The 20,989-nt window shown below is 40.9% G+C and overlaps 2 protein-coding genes across 2 annotated transcripts in view; both read left to right on the forward strand.

Annotated features, from left to right (window-relative positions):
- Positions 1–15,425, forward strand: part of usp34 (ubiquitin specific peptidase 34) — a 63,208-nt gene extending 47,783 nt beyond the window's left edge. Inside the window, exons 61-76 of the mRNA XM_044017060.1 lie at positions 350–454; positions 544–691; positions 1,145–1,449; positions 2,556–2,885; positions 3,333–3,490; positions 3,572–3,650; positions 5,739–5,865; positions 6,078–6,185; positions 8,844–8,948; positions 9,287–9,411; positions 10,253–10,376; positions 10,573–10,652; positions 10,727–10,867; positions 12,900–13,040; positions 13,311–13,461; positions 13,535–15,425. Coding sequence (XP_043872995.1) covers positions 350–454; positions 544–691; positions 1,145–1,449; positions 2,556–2,885; positions 3,333–3,490; positions 3,572–3,650; positions 5,739–5,865; positions 6,078–6,185; positions 8,844–8,948; positions 9,287–9,411; positions 10,253–10,376; positions 10,573–10,652; positions 10,727–10,867; positions 12,900–13,040; positions 13,311–13,461; positions 13,535–14,280 — 2,973 coding nt within the window. The 3' untranslated portion in view covers positions 14,281–15,425. The remainder of the gene's footprint in view (positions 1–349; positions 455–543; positions 692–1,144; positions 1,450–2,555; positions 2,886–3,332; positions 3,491–3,571; positions 3,651–5,738; positions 5,866–6,077; positions 6,186–8,843; positions 8,949–9,286; positions 9,412–10,252; positions 10,377–10,572; positions 10,653–10,726; positions 10,868–12,899; positions 13,041–13,310; positions 13,462–13,534) is intronic.
- A 1,413-nt stretch (positions 15,426–16,838) lies between these two features.
- Positions 16,839–20,529, forward strand: LOC122761810. Its single transcript, XM_044017052.1, has 4 exons — positions 16,839–17,111; positions 17,947–18,065; positions 18,901–19,801; positions 20,518–20,529. Exons 1-4 carry the CDS (start codon positions 17,109–17,111, stop codon positions 20,527–20,529), a joined length of 1,035 nt encoding a protein of 344 aa, XP_043872987.1. The 5' UTR covers positions 16,839–17,108.
- The last annotated feature ends 460 nt before the right edge of the window (positions 20,530–20,989 follow it).

The following is a 20,989-nucleotide window of genomic DNA, read 5'->3' on the forward strand; positions in this document are numbered from 1 at the left end:
TTACAACTATAAATAGCTTTTGGGATTTGAAATAGGTTTGGTATTATAAATGGATTATAAGTAGGTTTGGGATTAGAAATGGATTATAAGTAGGTGGTATAATTCTAAGTAGGCCGAGCATAGTTACTATATAGTGTTGTTTTGGGGGATTTCACATGGATGAAATAATGTTTTCAGAAAACTTTTTCCAAATGACAAAGAAAAAGCCTGTTTACGTTTTGGTGTGGACAGAGACTAAAACCACAGTCAGAGGAGTGCTGATCGCTACAGTTCAAAGATCTTAATCTAGAGTTCTCCCAATTCTTCTGTGGTGGTTCAATCTCTTCACCATCCCCTTTCCTTCTTCCAGGCCGCCAATCCTTTCTTTAAACTGTTGACGATGTTGATGGAGTTTGCGGGCGGACCTCCAGGAATGCCGTCCTTCGCTTCCTACATCCTGCAGAGGATCTGGGAGGTAAACAAGAAGATGATCCAGAGGATGTCAACACAGACCTGGTGTTGTTTTTAAACGTTCCAATCGCTCTCCTGTGTGCCTCCTTCCAGGTCATCGAGTACAACCCGTCCCAGTGCCTGGACTGGCTGGCGGTCCAGACACCCAGGAACAAACTGGCCCACAGCTGGGTTCTGCAGAACATGGAGAACTGGGTGGAACGTTTCTTGCTGGCGCACAACTACCCCCGAGTCCGAACATGTAAGACAGCACGTGCGGTGTGTGGTGTTTCCCTGAAACACTGCTGAATCACGTCTTTATCTCACTGTGAGACCGACTTTTCCTACTGAAAGCACTTACTCAGTCTCGTAGGTCTGCAGTTGACTTGTAGAAATGATTATAAATTTTCTGTTGCTGCCCTCATGTGGTCGTCAGGGAGGCCGTTCCAAAAATGTGAGCTACAGAAACAAAAGGCTGCCTCTCCATGAGTCTTCAGATGATTTCAAGTCCAGAACCAGAAGAACCTTCTAGATGGTTCATGAATGAAAACAGCTGAGATAAATGTAAAGGTCCAAAGACCATTAAAAGCTTTACACATCAATAAATGTTGAATCTTTAAAACCTTGTGGCAACATCGGACATCTCCTGATTTGCTGAAGACGTTCTGCAGGTACAGTATGTGTCCCTCTCGTCCTGACTCTATGTCTCCTCCAGCGGCGGCGTACCTCCTCGTCTCCCTCATCCCCAGCAACTCCTTCCGCCAGATGTTCCGCTCCACGCGCTCCCTTCACCTTCCGACCCGAGAGCTGCCGCTGTCGCCTGACACCACCGTGGTCCTGCACCAGGTCTACAGCCTGCTGCTGGGGCTGCTGGGACGTGCCAAGCTCTACGTGGACGCCAGCGTTCACGGCACCACCAAGCTGGTGCAGTACTTCAGCTTCATGACCTACTGCCTCATCTCCAAGACAGAGAAGATCATGTTCTCTGGATGCTTCATGGACCTGTGGAACCTCTTCCAGGTAGAACCTTTACTGATTTATGTTCTATAGAAGCGACAGAAGCTTCAACGCTGATTGATTTTCTTCTCCACCATGCTTTGTTTCTTTAAATGTTTTTATGCTTAAAGAAACCTTTACATATTAAGTATCCTTTTTATGTCTAAATAATTTATTTTACAAACTTAATCTTTGACAGAAACTTTGGAAGAACTTTTTAATTCCAAGAAATATTACTCTGTTAGAGCCATGGAAAACATCTATTTATAATGATTAATCATCCATCCATCCATCATCTACCACTGTGCCAATCTCAGCTGACATCCATCACAGGGCCACTGTTGTCCTCTATTTTGTAGTGAAGTTGTCGGAGCAACAACTTTCTGACTCAGCGTAACTGTCATTGAGGCATAAGAAACTTATTTTTTCCTGTCAATTAGTTTGAGGCGACAGATCCAGGATTTTGTTTGAAAACTTTTATTTTTAGTTTAATGTGGATTACAGTTTGAGAATAAATCGGCTTCATTTGCTTCTGGGATTTTCTTTGGAGTTTATTGCCTCACAAAAAGCATGAGTATTTCACTACTACAGATACTTATTTTAAGGAACCTTATATTTAAGGAAACCTTAAATATTAGATACTAGAAAAGACATAATATACAAGAATAAACTTTTTTTTTAAATGGTTTTATATATATTCAAAAGTCTAGTCTATTAAGAAACTTATATTTCAAGAATTAGATTTTTTTTTTCTTCAAATTTTACAAAACTTAAAAAAATAAAATGTTTAAGAAACGTTTTTATGCTCGAATTAATTTTTTTAGTACTTTGTTATGTTTTTCTTCCTCCTTCAATAAATATTTGTTGTTTTTAAGTTTGTTTTTTTCAGTTGTACCAAAAAACCTAAATGTAATTTTGCAACGTTCATGCTTAAAACTATATTTTTACAAAATTTGTAATATGCAAAGAATATCTTTATGTTAAGGAAAAAATGTAGGGCTTGAAACTTTTTTTGTGCTGGAAATGTAAACATTTGTTGTTTTTGTTATATTTATAGTCGGTTGGAGCAAAAAGCTAAACTTCTGAAAAAGTTTCTGTCACACTGACTGTGTTCTTCCCTCCATTTTCAGCCCAAACTGTCAGAACCGGCCATCGCCACCAACCACAACAAGCAGGCGCTGCTGTCCTTCTGGTACAACGTGTGCGTAGACTGTGCCGAGAACGTGCGGCTGGTGGTGCAGAACCCCGTAGTGACCAAGAACATCGCCTTCAACTACATCCTGGCCGACCACGACGACCAGGAGGTGGTGCTCTTCAACCGCGGCATGCTGCCCGCCTACTACGGCATCCTGCGCATGTGCTGCGAGCAGTCGCCCGCCTTCACTCGCCAGCTCGCCTCCCACCAGAACATCCAGTGGGCCTTCAAGAACCTGACGCCGCACGCCAGCCAGTATCCTGGAGTGAGTACAGACAGAACCACGTTAGCCGTAATTTTAACAGCTAGCAGTTAGCACAGGAGCTAGCTTGTATGTTAGCATTAGCAAGGGAATGTGAATGTGTTCATATTTTGTTGTGTTAATTGTGCTAACCACTAACTGTGATTAACTGTGTGTTTCAGAATAAAAGCCCCTATAGTTGTGCAAGTTTTGTTAAACTCAATTTAACTTTATTTAACAAAATTTACATTTTAATTCACTTTCTGAAACAGTATTAAGTATTTACTTATTTGTTTTATTTTAGCATAATCAATCTTTTTTTTCACAGAACTTTGTTTTTAAAGCAAATTTACTTCACTTAAATCTTAAGTGGTAATGTAAACTTGTTTTTTCTACTATATTTTTCTACTAACTGACTTCCAAACAAACTGTTTTAACTTCCGATCTGTCGTTGTGTGCTGCCCCCTGCAGGCGGTGGAGGAACTCTTCAACCTGATGCAGCTGTTTGTGGCGCAGCGAGCCGACATGAGAGAGGAGGAGCTGGAGGATGTGAAGCAGTTTAAGAAGACCACCATCAGCTGTTACCTGCGCTGCCTGGACGGACGCTCCTGCTGGACCACACTCATCAGGTCAGGACTCGATCAAATTCACAGACAGAACATTGGAAAAACCTTTTATCTCCTAACACCTGGTTCTGCTGTTCCCTGCAGTGCCTTCAGGGTTCTGCTGGAGAACGACGAGGACCGGCTGCTGGTGGTTTTCAACAGAGGACTCATCCTCATGACTGAAGTAGGTCCACGTTGTCCATCGTTAAAAATGTTAATATAGTGTTTCAGTAGTGAACCATGAGCGATTCAACTTGGCCGAGATAGATAGATAGATAGATAGATCGGAAATTCGAGCATCCAGTAGCAGTAACATACATTAGAGTTAACTTGTAACACAGTAACCATACACTGAAATTGACCTGAGATAAATGTACATTTAAATGTGCACAGAGAAATCAAAGAAATCAGACGAAACACATGAAGCAAAATTAAACATTTGCAAATAAATTAAACATTCGTGTAGAATTTTAATATCTACAGAGAAATTAGAAATGAGCAGGAGAAACTCTGAAAGTTAAAAAATGTGCAGAGGAATTAAACATTTGCATAGAAAATAAATATATAATTGTGTTATGTTAACCTGTGCTAAACGTCTATACAAAAACTATATAAAACATATAAAGTCACTAGAAATTAAATGTTTTATACAACTATAAACTCCTCACTGAGAGGATCGCGGAGGCATTCGCAGAACTCAAGACTGTTCACTGTCCTCGCTTCCAAATGGTGGAACGAACTCCCCATCGACGTCCAGACAGAGGAAAGTCTTCACATCTTCCGCCGCCAACTAAAAACACATTTCTTCCGACTCTACCTTGACTAAGACGACGTCAACATAAAAAAATAAAAATTTAAAAAAAAAATTTCTTATACATCATACTTATGACTAGCACTTCATAGTTTGGCTTACTTGAAGCTCTTACTTACTTCTAGCTTTTATTTGTTCCCAAATGTTTAAATGCACTTACTGTAAGTCGCTTTGGATAAAAGTGTCTGCTAAATGACATGTAATGTAATGTATTAGAACTATAAAGTGACAGCAAAAGTAAAAATACAATATAAACTATATTAAAAATGTAAAGTGACAGTAAAAAAGGTCTATATACTCTCTTTTAGCACAGATGTGTCATTTTCAGACTTGTCTACTTTAGTCCAGGATCACTTGTTTTATGTCATGATAACGATATTGCGAGGATAAAGTTGCAATATTACGAGAATAACGTGATATTACGAGAATAAAATTGTGATATTATGGGAATAATAAAGTTGCCATATTTTACGAGAATAGCGTGATATAAGAATAAAGTTGCGATATTACGAGAATAAAGTTGGGAAATTGTGATATTACAGAAATAACATGATATTATAAGAATAAAGTTTTGATATTAACGTGATATTATAAGAATAAAGTTTCGATATTAACGTGATATTATAAGAATAAAGTTTTGATATTAACGTGATATTATAAGAATAAAGTTTTGATATTAACGTGATATAAAAATAAAGTTTTGATATTACAAGATAAAGTTGTGTAGTTGAGATATTACGAGAATAAAATTGCGCATTTGTTGTTAACCTTTCCTGCTTTTGTCTCCTGACCGTGGTCGGGGAATGCAGGGGAGATCTATATTCTCCAGGGCCGGAGGTAGCGTTCTTTTCCGGGGTTAACTCCCGAGACTTTTTACTCCACAGTTGTTACGTGGTGGCACACAAATGACAGGCCGTTTGTTATTTGAAGAGATTCCGGATTTATTCGCTGATTGCGCGGTAACATCCAACTCTCCCTCTCTGCTCCGGTCGCCGTCTCCACCATTCATTCACCGGCACACACGTAAAATGTAAACAATAACACACCCGTCTCCCGCTTCACAGGCTCGCTCATGTGCCGCCCCTCGGCCGCGCGTGGCAGCTAATTTGTAACCCAGGCAGCTCAGTGTGTGATTGTGTAGTTGCGATATTACAAGAAAAACATTAGAAGAATAAAGTTGCGATATTACGAGAATAAAGCTGGTGAAAATAATTGATATGGCTGTAAATGAGTCGCTACAGTATTCACAAATTTTCTTTTCGAGACTGATTTTGTGATTTGGGTCACGACAGTTTGTGTTCCATAAAAAACTAAAACATGGAGGTTATCTTGGAGAGCAAACTTTTTGAAGTTCTCTTATTCTTCTAGTTTTTCTCTAATTTTCTTTTGGTGTTTGATTCTTGATGGATTCAAAAGGAAAGTTGTAAAATGGTTCCCTGTTGTGTTTCTGGTTCCCTGCAGTCGTTCAACACTTTGCACATGATGTACCATGAGGCCACGGCGTGCCACGTCACTGGAGACCTGGTGGAGCTGCTCTCCATCTTCCTGTCTGTCCTGAAAGCCACGCGGCCTTACCTGCAGCGCAAAGGTCAGACCACGGTCGCCCTCACTAGCCGTTTATAACGTCCACATGACCGGATCCGGTCACACACACCTACACACCCACACACACACGTTTGGAGAATGTCTGGACTTGAGTGAAGCTGCTGTTTTCTAACTGAACAGAAGTAGAAACACATGAACGTGGTGAGGATTAAAACAAATGAAGAGACTGTCGTTCTGATGTTTCCCTCAATCCAGACGTAAAACAGGCTCTGATCCAGTGGCAGGAGAGAATTGACTTCGCCCACAAGCTGCTCACCCTTCTCAACTCGTACAGCCCGCCTGAGCTGCGCAACGCCTGCCTGGGTAAACACACACACACACACACACACAGGTTCTGTAGCATAATGTTTACTTACTTTTCTTGTTTTTCTCGTCGCTGCATTAATAAAATAAAAAGCAAGAATGCAAGGACATGATTTTAGCTAAAACACTGGCCTTACGACTTGAATCAATTATGCCAAGCATCATTTCACCCGATCAAACGACACTCTTTCTCCAACGCCCGCCGCCTCCATGACCTTCTATTTTCTCCTGCGTCCGGGGGGGACACCAGAAGTGGTGGTTTCCCTGGATGCGGAGAAGACTTTCAATAGGGTGGAGTGGAGTTATCTGTTAGAGGTCTCAAAGAGGTTCTGTATTGGGTCTAAGCATATATCTTGGATCTCACGTTTATACTCTTCCCCTAAAGCGTCCTTAAGCACTAATGGGATGAAATCCCAATATTTCACACTTAACAGAGGAACCCGCCAAGGGTGCCCTCTGAGTCCATTGTTGTTTGCTGTGGCAGTCGAACCTTTATCTATAGCACTCGGCCAGTTTTAGTAAAGGAATTCACAGATGTGGTTTGGAACATATACTTTCCTTGTACGCGGACGATTTGTTATTGTTTATTTCTGATCCAGTAACCACCATCCCTAAAATAATTGAATTGCTAAACAGCTTTGGAGCATTTTCCGGTTATAAATTGAACCACTCAAAAGTAAATAACTTAGCCCTTGGGATCCCCGATGTGTATTTCCCATTTAAAGTGTCTAAAAGCAGCTTTAAATACCTAGGTGTCATATCTGCCGTAAGATGTCAGATCTCTATAAGAATAACTTTCCACCCCTAATCGACAAGCTTAAATCAGATCTGGAAAGATGGTGTAATTTACATATAACTGTAGCAGGCAGGGTAAATTGCATCAAAATGAACGTGCTTCCACGTTTCCTGTATCTTTTCCAATGCTTGCCGATCTTTTTACCCATTTCCTTTTTCCGTGCTATAAACAAGCTAATTTCATCTTTTATATGGAAAGGCAAGACCGCCAGGATGAGGAGAGAGTTTTTACAAAGGCATTAGTCTGTTGGTGGTTTGTCACTCCCTGACCTAAGACTCTACTATTGGGCAGCTAACATAAGCAAAATTACTCTCTGGATTCGCGAACCTGAATTAATCTGGTGTAAACTAGAAGCTAAATCCTGCTCTACGTCACTCCTAGCTCTACTTGCATCAAAATTGCCCTTTCAACCATCCCAATATACATGTAACCCAATTGTCGTCTCCACCCTTAAAATTTGGTTCCGATTTAGATACTTTTGGACTCAAAGGATTGTCTAATCACAGCCCCATACATAACAATCATCTCTTCCTCCCTCCCAGCATTGATGATGCCTTTTCTCTACGGCAGAGCTCAGGCCTTGTCAGGCTAAGTGATCTCTATATTAACAATGTCTTCGCTAGCTTCAGCAAATTATGTGAAAAATGTAACCTTCCCAAGTCTCACCTATTCCGTTACTTCCAGGTTCGTAACTTTGTTAAATCAAATAGTACGTGTTTCCCCAATATCCCACCTAACTCAGTAATTGACTCAATTTTGGACATTCCCACAAATCAGAAAGGCCTTATCTCATAAATGTACACCTTAATATCCCATCTCAAAGAGACATCTCTTGATAAAATCAAGAAAGACTGGGAACAAGAACTTGGCAGGGTTGTTGATGATGGTGTCTAGAACTCAGCATTAATTTGTGTAAATAACAGTACATCTTGCTCCAGCCTTAATTTAATACAATATAAGGTTGTTCATCGTATTTATTTTACCAATTCTAAACTTTCAAAAATGTATCCCAATGTCGCAGACACATGTAATAGGTGTCACATGTCACCAGCGAACATTACCCACATGTTTTGGTCTTGTCCCCGTCTGCAAGCTTACTGGACAGATGTTTTTAAACATCTTGCAGAAGCACTAAATGTGAAATTGACGCCTATTTTTGGAGTATTGTCAGACCATCAAAAAACTAGGAAAAAAATTAAGGATAGTTTCGCTTTTGCTTCTTTATTAGCACGTAGAAGAATTTTGTTGGAGTGGAAGGCACCAGTTGCCCCCAAAGGGGGACACCTGGAAAATTTGATTCGGTTTGGGGCTGCATGATTAGTTACATAGCTAGACTAAAGTGTGTACTTTTATATTTGTATGTCTGTTTTACGCTAAGAAGGAAGGATGTGTGTTATAACTGATCGGTAATAACATTTTGTAGGATTAGGAGGGGCTGGGAGTGGGAGGGTATAAGTGGTTGTCCCTATTTTTCATTGTATGTACTTTTGCCTGTCAAATGAAAAAAAAAAGAATCCAAGGAGATAATATCATCTTCTGGCTTTTCCATCAAACAGACTCTACTTATAATTCTAAAATCTACTTATAATTACAAAATCAACTTATAATTACGAAATCTACTTATAATTCTAAAATCTACTTATAATTACAAAATCAACTTATAATTACGAAATGTACTTATAATTACAAAATCTACTTAGGATACACAACTAAGTAGTTTGCTTTTTAATTTTAAATAAATTCATCTACATATTGTGTTATTTAGGCCTTTTCTGATGTGGGGCCCCTGCCCTTCGTTAATCATGTGCACGTCCCTGCCAACATGATTGTGATATTTGCTTGTTTGTTCTGGTTTCCTGTAGATGTGCTGAAGGAGCTGGTTCTGCTGAGTCCTCACGACTTCCTGCACACTCTGGTTCCCTTTCTGCAGCATAACCACTGCACCTACCACCACAGCAACATCCCCAGTGAGCCTCCTCCTCATGTTTATCAGCTGCTCTGCTCTTCACTCTCTGCACAGCAGCTTTTACAAAAATCCTTGAATCCTTTTTCTTTTGAACTCTCATCAGTGAGTTCAGGGAAACACAGACGCTTTTATCAGATGACATTTTGAACTGAATCTTCTATAAATGAAAATGTTTTTATGTTAAGCATTTATGTTATTTGTTTTGAATTAAGGTGTTCATTAAGTAAAACCTTTATTTCTTCAGGAGAGTGAAATGCAGAAAATATCAAAGTCTCAGGTTAATCACATCTTTTAAATCACTTCTTAATATTGTGTGCGTGTGTGTGTGTGTGTCCACAGTGTCCTTTGGTCCGTACCTGCCCTGCAGAGAGAACATCAAGCTGATGGGAGCTAAAAACAACATCCGCCCTCCGAGGCCAGAGCTCAACATGTGTCTGCTGCCCTCTATGGTGGAGAGCAGCAAGGTGCGTTCACTGCACACCTGCTCATTTACAGAAAATACACTTTAGTTAGTTACTTACTTGCTAGCTAGTCAGCGAGCAAACTAAGTAGAATTAAACCGATTTATTAAGCTAACTAAGTAAAATAATGTGCCGACCTCAGCTGACATAGGGCGATAGGCGGGTCACACCCTAGACAGTTGGCACACATAGAGACAAACAACCATTCGCTCTCACATTCACGCCTATGGTCAATCAGAGTGACCAATTGACCTAATCTCCAAACTGCAGGTTTTTGGACTGTGGGAGGAAGCCGGAGAACCCGGAGAAACCCCACACACACACAGGGAGAACATGCAAACTCCAAAATACACTAAAATAATATTTAGTTAGCTAGCTAGCTAACTAATTGAAGTTAAACAGATTTATTTGGCAACTAACTGAATTCTAGCTTACAAATTAAATTGATTTATTTAGCCAACTAACTAGACTGAAATAGTTTTTAGTTACCTAGCTAACTAATTAGAATTAGACCTATTTAGCTAGCTTTCTTAATTGTATTAAATAGTAATAATTAGCTAGCTATTTAAACTAAGTTGAAGAGATTTATTTAGCTAGCTACCTAAATAGACTGAAATAGTATTTAGTTAGCTGGCTAACTAAATTAGAATTTGATCTATTTAGTGAGCTAAATACCTAGTATTAAACAGTATTTGCAATGCTAGCTAACCAAGTTGAATGGAATGGTATTACTTAGCTCGCTAAATAGAATAGAACAGATTCTATTTAAATATCGTGTTTTGCATCGTTTAACCTTTGTAATCTTCAGCGTTGGCCGTGAACTGTTGGTGTGTTTGTTTTCCAGGGTAAAGACGAGGTGTACGACCGCATGCTGCTGGATTACTTCCTGTCTTATCACCAGTTCATCCACCTGCTGTGTCGTGTCGCCATCAACTGTGAGAAATTCACAGACACACTTGTCAAACTCAGTACGTACCTTCTTCGTTTGGCTCCCCCTGGTTGGGGTTTATTTCCACTCGGGCGTCTTTTAATCGATCTTTCAGTTTGTTTGACGAGAAAAAAATAAATAAAAACAATCTTGTTTTTAATCACGATTCACAATAAAATCACATTCTTCAAAACACAAAAATCTATTGAATGATAAAATTGTGCGTTGTTTCTCAGGTGTGTTGATAGCGTATGAAGGACTTCCTCTTCACCTCGCTCTGTTCCCTAAACTGTGGACGGAGCTCTGTCAGTCTCAGGTAAACGCACTTTCACATGGATTCTGTGGTTTTTACGGTCACGTTTGCAGCAGCACTGACTCGGTCTTCCCAAGTCTGTCTTAGCCAAAACGTGTGTGAAGCTGCTGTGCGACGACCCGGCCTTCAGCGAGTACATCAAGTGCATCCTGATGGACGAGAGGATGTTTCTCAACAACAACGTGGTTTATTCCTTCCTCACCTACTTCCTGCATAAGGTGCCATTTTCTTCACTGGTGTTTTGTTAATGTCAGGTTTAGTCTTTTTTTTTTTTTTTTTTTTTTTTTTTAAACTGACAGAAGTTTATGTTCAAGCCTCACTGTGATCTTTAGCTCATTTAAAGGGGACATATTATGCAAAATCAACTTTTTAATCATTGTAATACTTATATTTGGGACTCTGGAGGTCCTACCAGTCGCCAAAGTGTGGAAAAACAATACTCAGTCATGTTTTCGTGGTTCCGCTTAGTGTAAGTATAGAAGATAAAACACTCCATGTTGAATTCCCTGCCCTTATGACGTCAGCATGCGCATTTCACCTTGAATGTTACCGCCCCACCAGTAAGTTTACTTGGAGAGCTCCACCTTAGCTCCACCTTGTCCCTGCGAGAGTGCAGGCGAGGGAGGAAGAGCGGTATTATGTCAACACAGAGGGACAAGTGTGCTGTTGGTGGCTGCACAGTGGAGCACAGTGTTTTACAGAGGATTTTATATATGAAGCTAATGTGCCGGATAAAGTCAGCAAACGTGTGTTCGTGTGTTCGCACCACTTCACATCAGACTGCGTATTTAGTCAGCGACGTACAAACACACACATTGTTAAGAAAAGGTCACACAGAGGTCATAACTGATCATTCTGACACGTCCTAATTAAACATATTTGTTCAGTACGTCCTCCATGACCGGAGCACAGACTCAGTCTGATACAGTCACATACAGCAGCTGTTTATGCAGCGATCAGCGGTGGATCAGTGGTGCTGTCCCTAAGTGTTTTTAACTGATTTACAGTTGGACAGTGTTCGGCTCCATCCTTATGTAGGACGTCTCTTCCTGTGACGACACTCTCACTGCCATGTTGATATTGTCAGAGAACTAGTGGAGGGAGGGGGAGAGGAATGAGGGGAGGGAACAGGAGCTGAGCGAGTGAGCGCTGTAAAGAGGACAAATCAGAAACCCCCTGGAAGAAGTGGGCGTGTGTTTGCCTGTGTCTCATTTGCATATAAAGGGACTACACACAAAACCGAGCGTTCTGAAAGGGGCAGGTTTAGCAGGGTTATTGAACTGCTATGATGCTTCATCCTTATGGTATTTTAACCAAAGCATGTCACTGACATGTTCATTAGGACACCAGGGAACTATTTTAATGGGGGAAATAGGGTATAATATGTCCACTTTAAAGGGATAGTTCTGTGTGTTTATGTCAGTTAATGGCGCTTTTTCACAACTAGTTCCTGTTAGCACCCTTATGTAGTGTTAATACCAACAAAAAAAGGTGTTGTGTTTTTTAGTCCCTGCTCTGATGAGGTTGATGAAATGTGATGTCGACAGACTGCAGGTCACTGATTGGTCAGAGAGTCATCACTGAAGTGTCATGAGCACGACGTCAAAGACAACAATGTCCAACTGTAGATCAAAGTTAAAAAGACTTAAAAACCCACCTATAATTCTAAAATCTACTTATAGTTCCAAAATCTTCTTATAGTTTCAAATTCTACTGACTCACTCTCCCACAAACCTCATAGACCATACGAGTGGTTGATCCACTGCTGCCTCCATCACTATGTTGTCATGTCTGATTTGTATGAATTCAGTGTTTGAAATCCTTCATTCAGATTGACCTCAGTGACACAAAGTGACCACACGAGGCACCAGAGGACCAGCAGCTCCTGTGTCCCCGCCAGCTAAAATAACTGATTTTCTCTATGAGGTTTGGTGTGGGAGAGTGAATGGTTTACAAACTTCAGTTTCACAGTGAGATAAAGACGTTAAACATTGTTCTTAAACATATCCTAGATTATAAGCTGAGGTGCACACTGACGATGTATAAATACCTCATACAACCACACCCTTTAAGTAGTGTTAATACCAACAAAAAAAGAGGACTAGCTAGCTAACTAGCTTATCTGTTTGAAAATGGCTGTGTGTGTGTGTGTGTGTGTGTGTGTGTGTGTGTCTGTGATGTGTGTGGTATTGTGTGTGGTGTGTGTGTGTGTGTGTGTGTGTGTGTGTGTGTGTGTGTGTGTGTGTGTAGGTCCAGGTACTGTCCGGTCCCAGCTGCTCAAACCTAATTGGTGTTTTGGTGACGAACCTGCTGAGTGAGCAGAGCAGTCTACAGCCGGAGCTGGCTGCTCATCATCTGGAGCTGAGCAAGACCAGCAGCCTCCTCAACGCTGTATGAACACACACATCTCACACACACGCACATATATCGCACACACTCACTCACGTACACACACGCACACATCACACACGCGCACATATATCGCACACATCACACACACGTACACACTCACACACATACATCACACTCATACACACACATCATATACACACACACACACACACACACACGCACACACACACACGCACACACACACACACACGTACACACACACTCACACACACACACATCACTCTCCCTCTCTCTCTCCATCCCTCTCAGGACCTGAGGGGGTTGGTCCTGCTGCTGTCCGTCCAGCCTCCCCAGGCTGTTGACCCCGCCCTCTGCCCCGCCTTGCAGGAGCTGCTGGGCCGCTGTCGCGTGTGTGTGCAGCAGCGTCACGCTCTGGAGCTGGAGGCCAAGGACCACAGAGGTACAACATCAGCTGTTGCTAAGTAACCACAGACTTCACAGACTTCTTTAACGTGTGTGTGTGTGTGTCTTAGCTGAGGATGAAGGTGCGACGCCGGTGAAACGTCGGAGAGTGAGCAGCGACGACGACCGTCCCACCGACTCAGCACCGCCACTCTGCTCCTCCTCCTCCTCCTCTGTTCTCCCGTCGTGCAGCGAGCTGAAACCTGACCACCAGGAGGCGCTGACGCCCACCAGCACCTCCGACACGGAGACGCGAGACTCCTCCTCTCTGATCGACCCGGGCACTGAGCAGGACCCGCCCTCTCCTGACCCCGCCCCCACATCATCTACGAACCTGGACTCCTCCCCCAAAGAGGAGAAGATGGACGCCTCCTCCTCGTCCTCCTCGTTCTCCTCCTCCTCCTCCTCCCTCCTGCAGGAGATGGGGGAGGGGTTTGTTCAGACGGACGACGCCGAGCCACCGCGACACACAGTGGAGGAGGAGGAAGAGGAGGAGGAGGAGAAGCGGCAGGAGGGGAGGAGAGGCGAGGCAGCAACTGCCGGCTCCTCACAGGACACAAAGGAGGAGGAGAAGGAGGTGGGCTCTAAGGCCAGCAGTGGCTGTGTGGCTCCGCCCCTCCCAGAGGACCCTAATTTCCCAGCCACCCTTGGGCTGGTGGGGGAGGGACCAGAAGGATGCAGTGGCCACGCCCCCACCTCCCAGGTGTTTGCGAGTGCCGGCCCACCGCCCGACATGCTGGACATGCTGCACCGGACGGTGGAAGCCACCATCGCCATAGTTACCAAACTGTCTGCTAAAGGCCCGCCCTCTTCATGACATCACCCCCTCACACAGCCACCATGAGATCTTTAACGGAAACTTTCTTCTTTTCTTTCTTTCTTCTCTTTTTCTCTCCTTGTGTGAAAGGATGAATTCTGCTCAGAGGAAAAAAGAAAAGGAAGAAAGAAAGATGGCGTTTTTCTTCTTCTTCTGCTGCTGTTTGTGCGCTGATGTCGTCGCCTTTAGCCGCTCGTCTTTTTTTCTCGGGTCGTCGCCGCTCAAACGCTGACTTCTCGCTCTTTTGACGGAAAGAAGAAAAAGTCAGAAAAAGCTATCTCACAGTTTTTTTTTGTCAAAGAGGCAAAAAAATGAAAGAACGTTGAGTTTTTTTTGTTTGTTTCCGTGTGTGTGTGTGTGTGAGCGCGTGTCTTTTATACTGATTTGAATTTGTTTTTATTTGAGTTTTTTCGCTGTAGCGGGGAAAGGTTTACACGACTCGAGTCTCGTCGTCTGTGTGTAATTTAATTTTATTGCGTTTTTACCGTGTATGGAAACTGTGGTGTCCTCTGTGCCAGTTTTGTACTTTAACCATCGAGGCAGAAAAAGACAAGAAAAAGAGAAAAAACACAGAAGCGTTGCCTTGATTTTTTTTCTCTGTGGTTTAATGATCCACAAATGACGTTTACCTGTAAATTAAGAAAAGAAACCACGAGAAACTTGATTCTGTAAAGAATCTTCTCTACTCATTGCCTGAAGGTGTATATGAAAACTATATAAATATATATATAAATATCTTTATATATATATGAGTATATAAAAGCGGTGCTTTATTGGACTGTGGTTGAAATAAAGCCGCCATGTTGGACCAGCTGGAGCTTTTATTTTCTTTACTGACGGTACATTCCATGATCTGTTGTTTTTGGTTTGTTTTTTTGTTTTTCGGCTTCCTCTGCTGTCCTGATTCTCTCCTGATTTTATTTTAATATAGAATAAATGAATAAAAGCAGTTTTAATAAGAAGGGTTATGAAGTGGAAGTCGTGTGGCGCTCTGACCGTTTTCCTTCACCAGGTTCACGTCGTTCGATTCCTGCGACGAAGATTCAACAAATGTCTTGATATTTTTTGTGGCTTCAGCAGCAGAAATGTTTTTAAACTAAAAAGATGAGGTTTGATGTTTAAATAAATCTCCTCTTTGCATTTAACCCTTTAAATGCCACTATTTGAATGCAGTTACACAGTTTGTTTTATCTTACGTGGTAATTAGGGACGACATCTGTCACTCATTACTAATAACATCCTCACATTCAGCACCTTGAGTGCAAAAATGTCCCATCTGTGTAAATGTTTAGTTTTTTTACCTTTTAATTGGTGGATGTTTAAAAAGTAGTAACAACCAATCTGATAATTAAATTTAGTGTTTTTCTTTAGCATTTTAATATTATGTTTGGTGTTTGTTTTACTCACGTTTAGCACCTTCATTGCAAAAATGGCCCATAATCTGTGTAAAAATCAACTAACTTTAGTTGATTTTTTTCAATTAACCCTTTAAATGCCTTTTTTAATTACATGCAGTTACACAACATTAGCATAAAAAAAAAATCACAAAATATGCAGTATTTTCCATATGCTATTACATTTATTAGGGCTGGAGCTGCGACGGGTACAAAGGCTTTGTTGTTTTTCCAAGAACTCCTCTTCTTCCTCCTCTTCCTCCACCAAGACGATCCTGATGATTTTTCACAGCTTGAAACATTTGACAGGAATATGAATTTGATTATGAATATTGTAAAAAAAAAAAAAAAGGAGTAGGGTTTTTTTTAATAGTAGGTTTGGTAGTTTAAGTAGTTGTTTTGGAGTAGCTTTAATAGTATTTTTGGTAGTTTTTTAGTAGTAGTTTTGGTAGTTATTTAGTAGTTTTGTTAGTTTTTAGTAGTAGCTTTGGTAGTTTTAGTAGTAGTATTGGTAGTTTAAGGAGTAGTTTTGGTAGTTGTTTTTTGTAGTTTTGGTAGTTTTTTAATAGTACTTTTGGTAGTTTTAGTATTAGATTTTTAATAGTACTTTTGTTGGTAGTTTTAGTATCGTTTTGTCATGATACAGTGTAAGAAAATAAAAATCTAACATCACATCTGGTAAAATAATGATACGTTACACAGGCCTGGCTTTCAAAAACCAACACAAAGAAGTTGTGTAATTGTACAAAAACAAGAAGTGACTGTGCAGGTTTACGGTTCCCAGCTCTTAAGTGCTGTGTGTGGACCACTTGATGAGAGAATGAGACGTCCCTCACTTCCCTCTGCGCTTCATTATCTCCATCTTCAATCTGCAAGTCAGAGCGAGCCGCGGCAGATTGTGACACTGAAGAGACTCGGGGTGAACAAAGAGGAAGTTGACAGTGAATCAGCAAAGTGCACAAGGAAACACATCAAAATAAAGTACAAACAGCCACACCATGTATTAAAATAAAAAATACTAAAAAACTTCCCTCCAGAGCCGGCCCAAGACATAAGCAATCTAAGCGGCTGCTTAGGCCCCTCCCCCCACCACCACCACCCAATCACCAGGGGCCCCCTAATGGTGTGTGGGAAAAAAACATTTTAACATTTTAACATTTTAACATAGAAATGTGTACATTTTATACTTATATAAGGTTACAACAGACCTGATGAGGGACAAGGTCAGTGTTTTGAAGGCGGTGAAACGTTTGAAGATCTTTTAACTTCCTAAATTAAACATCTTCCCCCTTTTTTCTGTCATAAAATATGTTCATATTAGGACATCGTGACCGGCGCCACGGCAACGCGTCACTCCTGTGACGTCAGACACCGAGAGGAGGACGTATATATGTGTATGTATGTATATACCTTCAAAGCAAAGACAAGAAGAAAATGGTTCGTTTAACAAAATCTATTTACTACATTTATATCTATGTGATATCATTTTACTGTATTTATGTCCTTAATTACTAATGATTTCACTTCACAGTATTTTCCTTCACATGTTTCACTACATTGTACTAACAAGTAATTTAGCAACATTTTACTGTATAAATACTGTATTTTACTTCAATTTCTCCAGGTTTTTTCTCCACAAATGGTATATTTTACTGTAAACTGTTAGAAATACTAAATTAATTACGTTAATTCATAGCAAAGTAAGCAAGTTTTCTTCATATAAAATATAATTGAGTATTTTAGTGGTTTTTTTTATTATTATTTTGTCAACCATTTTCTTTTATACTTATGCTATAATTTTCTGGTTGAGCTTCACAGTTTGTGTGTAACTTCACAACGATTTGTCAAAGTTTCTTTTTTAATTGTAAATCCACAGTATATTGCTGTATAAATATTGTATTTTAATATCAAAATCTTGAGGACAGAGGTCTAAAACTGGCGACAGTTAGTCCCTGTAAGGAAATTCAGAGTTTATACATAATGTATAAAAATGTATAAAAACTGTACAGTTTATATAATGTACAGTTTATACATAATGTATATATGTATAAACTGTACATTATATAAACTGTACAGTTTATATTAGGTGTGAAGAGGAGAACCTGACCACAGTGGAGTAAAGAATTATGTAAACCCAAACTATGACTACAAAAACTACAAATAAAACAACTACTACTAAAACTACGACTAAAAAAAACTATGACTAAAACAACTACAACTAAAACTACGACTAAAACTGCATGTGTGTGTGTGTGTGTGTGTGTGTATTCAGATGGCTGCTCTGTTGCGTTGGACGGCTGTGACGCTCGTCTTCTTCCTGTCCACTGAAGACAGAGCAGATGCTGTGGATCCACAAAGACTTTCACGGATCGTAAGAGGCCTGTTGAGGCAGTGAGTACTTTTATATTATTATTATTACATTTAGTACTTTTATATTATTATATTTAGTACTTTTATATTATTATTATATTTAGTACTTTTAAATTATTATATTTAGTACTTTTATATTATTATATTTAGTACTTTTATATTATTATTATACTTTTAAATATATTATAAATATTATTATTATATTTAGTACTTTTAAATTATTATATTTAGTACTTTTATATTATTATATTTAGTACTTTTATATTATTATTATTAAATTTAGTACTTTTATATAATTATATTTAGTACTTTGATATTTTATTACATTTAGTACTTTTATATTATTATATTTAGTACTTTTAAATTATTATTATTAGTACTTTTATATTTATTATACTTTAGTAGTACTTTATATTATTATATTTAGTACTTTTATATTATTATATTTAGTACTTTTATATTATTATTATATTTAGTACTTTTAAATTATTATATTTAGTACTTTTATATTATTATATTTAGCCACAAGAATAAAACAAGACACTCAGCTCATAAATAATCTACCACCAACAGGAAACTCAAGTGTGTAAACCACAGAGAAAATCAGTGATTTTAGCTGCTGGTCCTCTGCTGCCTCATGTGGTCACTTTGTGTCACTGAGGTCAGTGTGTGTGTGTGTGTGTGTGTGTGTGTGTGGGAGAGTGAGTGGTTTACACACTTGAGTTTCCTGTTGGTCTCACAGTGAGCACATTCCACTGTCACTGCAGGCAACTTTCATGTCATAGTAATTACTTCCATGTCGTAGCAACGTCACCGTCATATGGAAAATGTAAAAGACAGTATTTCTGTGCTGCAGATATGGAGTGAAAGGAATGTTCAGTTTGGCCGTGAGTGTTCCCGAGAACCAGAACCAGAACCAGAACATTAACCAAATCCTTCGGCAAGTCTTTGAGAGTGATCCTGCTGACGACGTGAAGAACACAATCAACAACGGCGAGGTGTACGTTGGCAGCAGGGTGGTGGCAGCCAAGGTTCTGCGGCTTGAGTCGGGATCTGATCACGCAGAGGCTCGCGTGGCGTCCAGTCTCGCTCACTTCACCCAAAGTCTCAACGACAACGACCTGTTGCTTTTCTACGTCTACGCCTCCCCGTGTGCCGAAAAATGTACACTCCAGGGACACAGGAAGAACATCCTGCAGGACGTCGGGCTCCTTCAGCAGTGGACACACCACGCATTTGTGTTTTCTAAAATATTCACATCAACAAGTGGTTTCACCAACACTCAGGATCAACTCCAAGGAGCCCTGAGGGCGCTCGGGGCGGCCGTCGGACAAGACAGCGTGTTCCGCTGTGACGGACCAGAGTGCGTCGGCTGCTTTAGTGACAATCAACACATCGCTCCTTATTGTGTTTCAGACCAAACGCAAACAGACACCAGACAGGTCATTTCATCCCTACAGCAGGGTTCAAGTCAGGGTTTAACTCAGGGTTTAACTCAGGGTTTAAGTCAGGGTTTAACTCAGGGTTTAACGTCAGGTAGAGGTCAGGACAGCGGCAGCAGAGGAGGAGGAGGAGGAGGAGGAGGAGGGTTCCCTTGCAGAAGACTCGCTCGTCGAGCCAAAAGGAGCATTGGTGGAAATGATGACTCAGATTCTGGCATCTGTTCACTTTCACCACAAAATGGCTCCTCTGAAGTAAGAGCAAGTGGACGAGGAAAAGGAGTGAGAGGAGGGAAAGGAGTGAAAGGAAAGAAAGGAGTGAGAGGAGGGAAAGGAGTGAAAGGAAAGGAAAGGAGGAGAGGAGGGAAAGGAGGAAAGGGAAGAAAGGAGGGAGAGGAGGGAAAGGAGTGAGAGGAGGAAAGGAGTGGGAGAGGGAGGGAAAGGAGGGGAGGAGGAGGGAAAAGGGAGTGAAAGGAGAAGGAGGAAAGGAGTGAGAGGAGGGAAAGGAGTGAGAGGAGGGAAAGGAGTGAGAGGAGGGAACAAGCATAAGCAAGCGCAAAAAAGCAGAGGTAGACGTCGTGGTTAGAGGTCGTGGTTAGAGGTCGTGGTTAGAGGTCGTGGTTAGAGGTCGTGGTTAGAGGTCGTGGTTAGAGGTGTGTCCAGGTGGACAAAACAAATCCTCCTTTGTTCAGACGCAGTTTTGCAGCATGTGTAATGATGCACCACAACAGTGGTTTCATGAAGCTGAATGTCATCAGCGTTAAACAGTTGTTGATCCACTGCTGCCTCAAGTTCAAGTGTCTTATTTTGAAATTCTTCTCACTTAAAGTGACCACACGAGGCAGCAGCAGACCAGCGGCTTTGGTGTGTGATAGTTTCCTGTTGGTAAAGTCACAGTGAGATGTATGTTGGTGACATGTCTTCTTCTTCTTCTTCTTCTTCTTCTTCTTCTTCTTCTTCTCTCTGATTAAAGCTTGGCTCAGCATTCACTCCGTGTCCTTTTCATTTTATTTTATTACGATGTCTTGACGCAGGGTCGGCAGTAAATTTGGTCTGGGGACAATTTCTTTCAAAGCAATTGAATATCTGACAAAAACATCTTGTGATGGTTAAATGTCTTGTTGTGGGGACATTGTCTCCACTGCCTGTCTGGCTGTTAGCAGAAAACCAGCCTTGCAAGATCAGGGCGGATGACCCGGAGAGCCTGCTGTCCATGTTCATCGTGAGACAAATTAGATGGACATGTCTCTTGTGGTTGTCGCGTTGTCTGAAGAAAGACACATGTCCACCAACAGTACCACTGTTTACACGTCGTCTGCTTCTACTTCAGGATCAAACGGGGACATTTTGGGCAAGTCCCACTCCAGACTGGCTAAGTGTTTACATGCAGGAGTGATTGGACTAGGAATCACATTATCCAGGTATGTTAGTCTGACTAAGACCAGCTCCACTGTCTCCACTGCCCCCTACTGGCTGTCAGCAGAAGAAGAAAACGCCCTGACTGGT

Source organism: Solea senegalensis, unplaced genomic scaffold, assembly GCF_019176455.1.
Source record: "Solea senegalensis isolate Sse05_10M unplaced genomic scaffold, IFAPA_SoseM_1 scf7180000015033, whole genome shotgun sequence".
Classification (NCBI taxonomy): domain Eukaryota; kingdom Metazoa; phylum Chordata; class Actinopteri; order Pleuronectiformes; family Soleidae; genus Solea; species Solea senegalensis.

Bases quoted from the DNA above. Each gene is read 5' to 3' on its own strand.
- LOC122761810 (XM_044017052.1), top strand. The intron at 18,066-18,900 runs GTGAGTACTTTT...TCTGTGCTGCAG, and splicing joins GTAAGAGGCCTGTTGAGGCA to ATATGGAGTGAAAGGAATGT.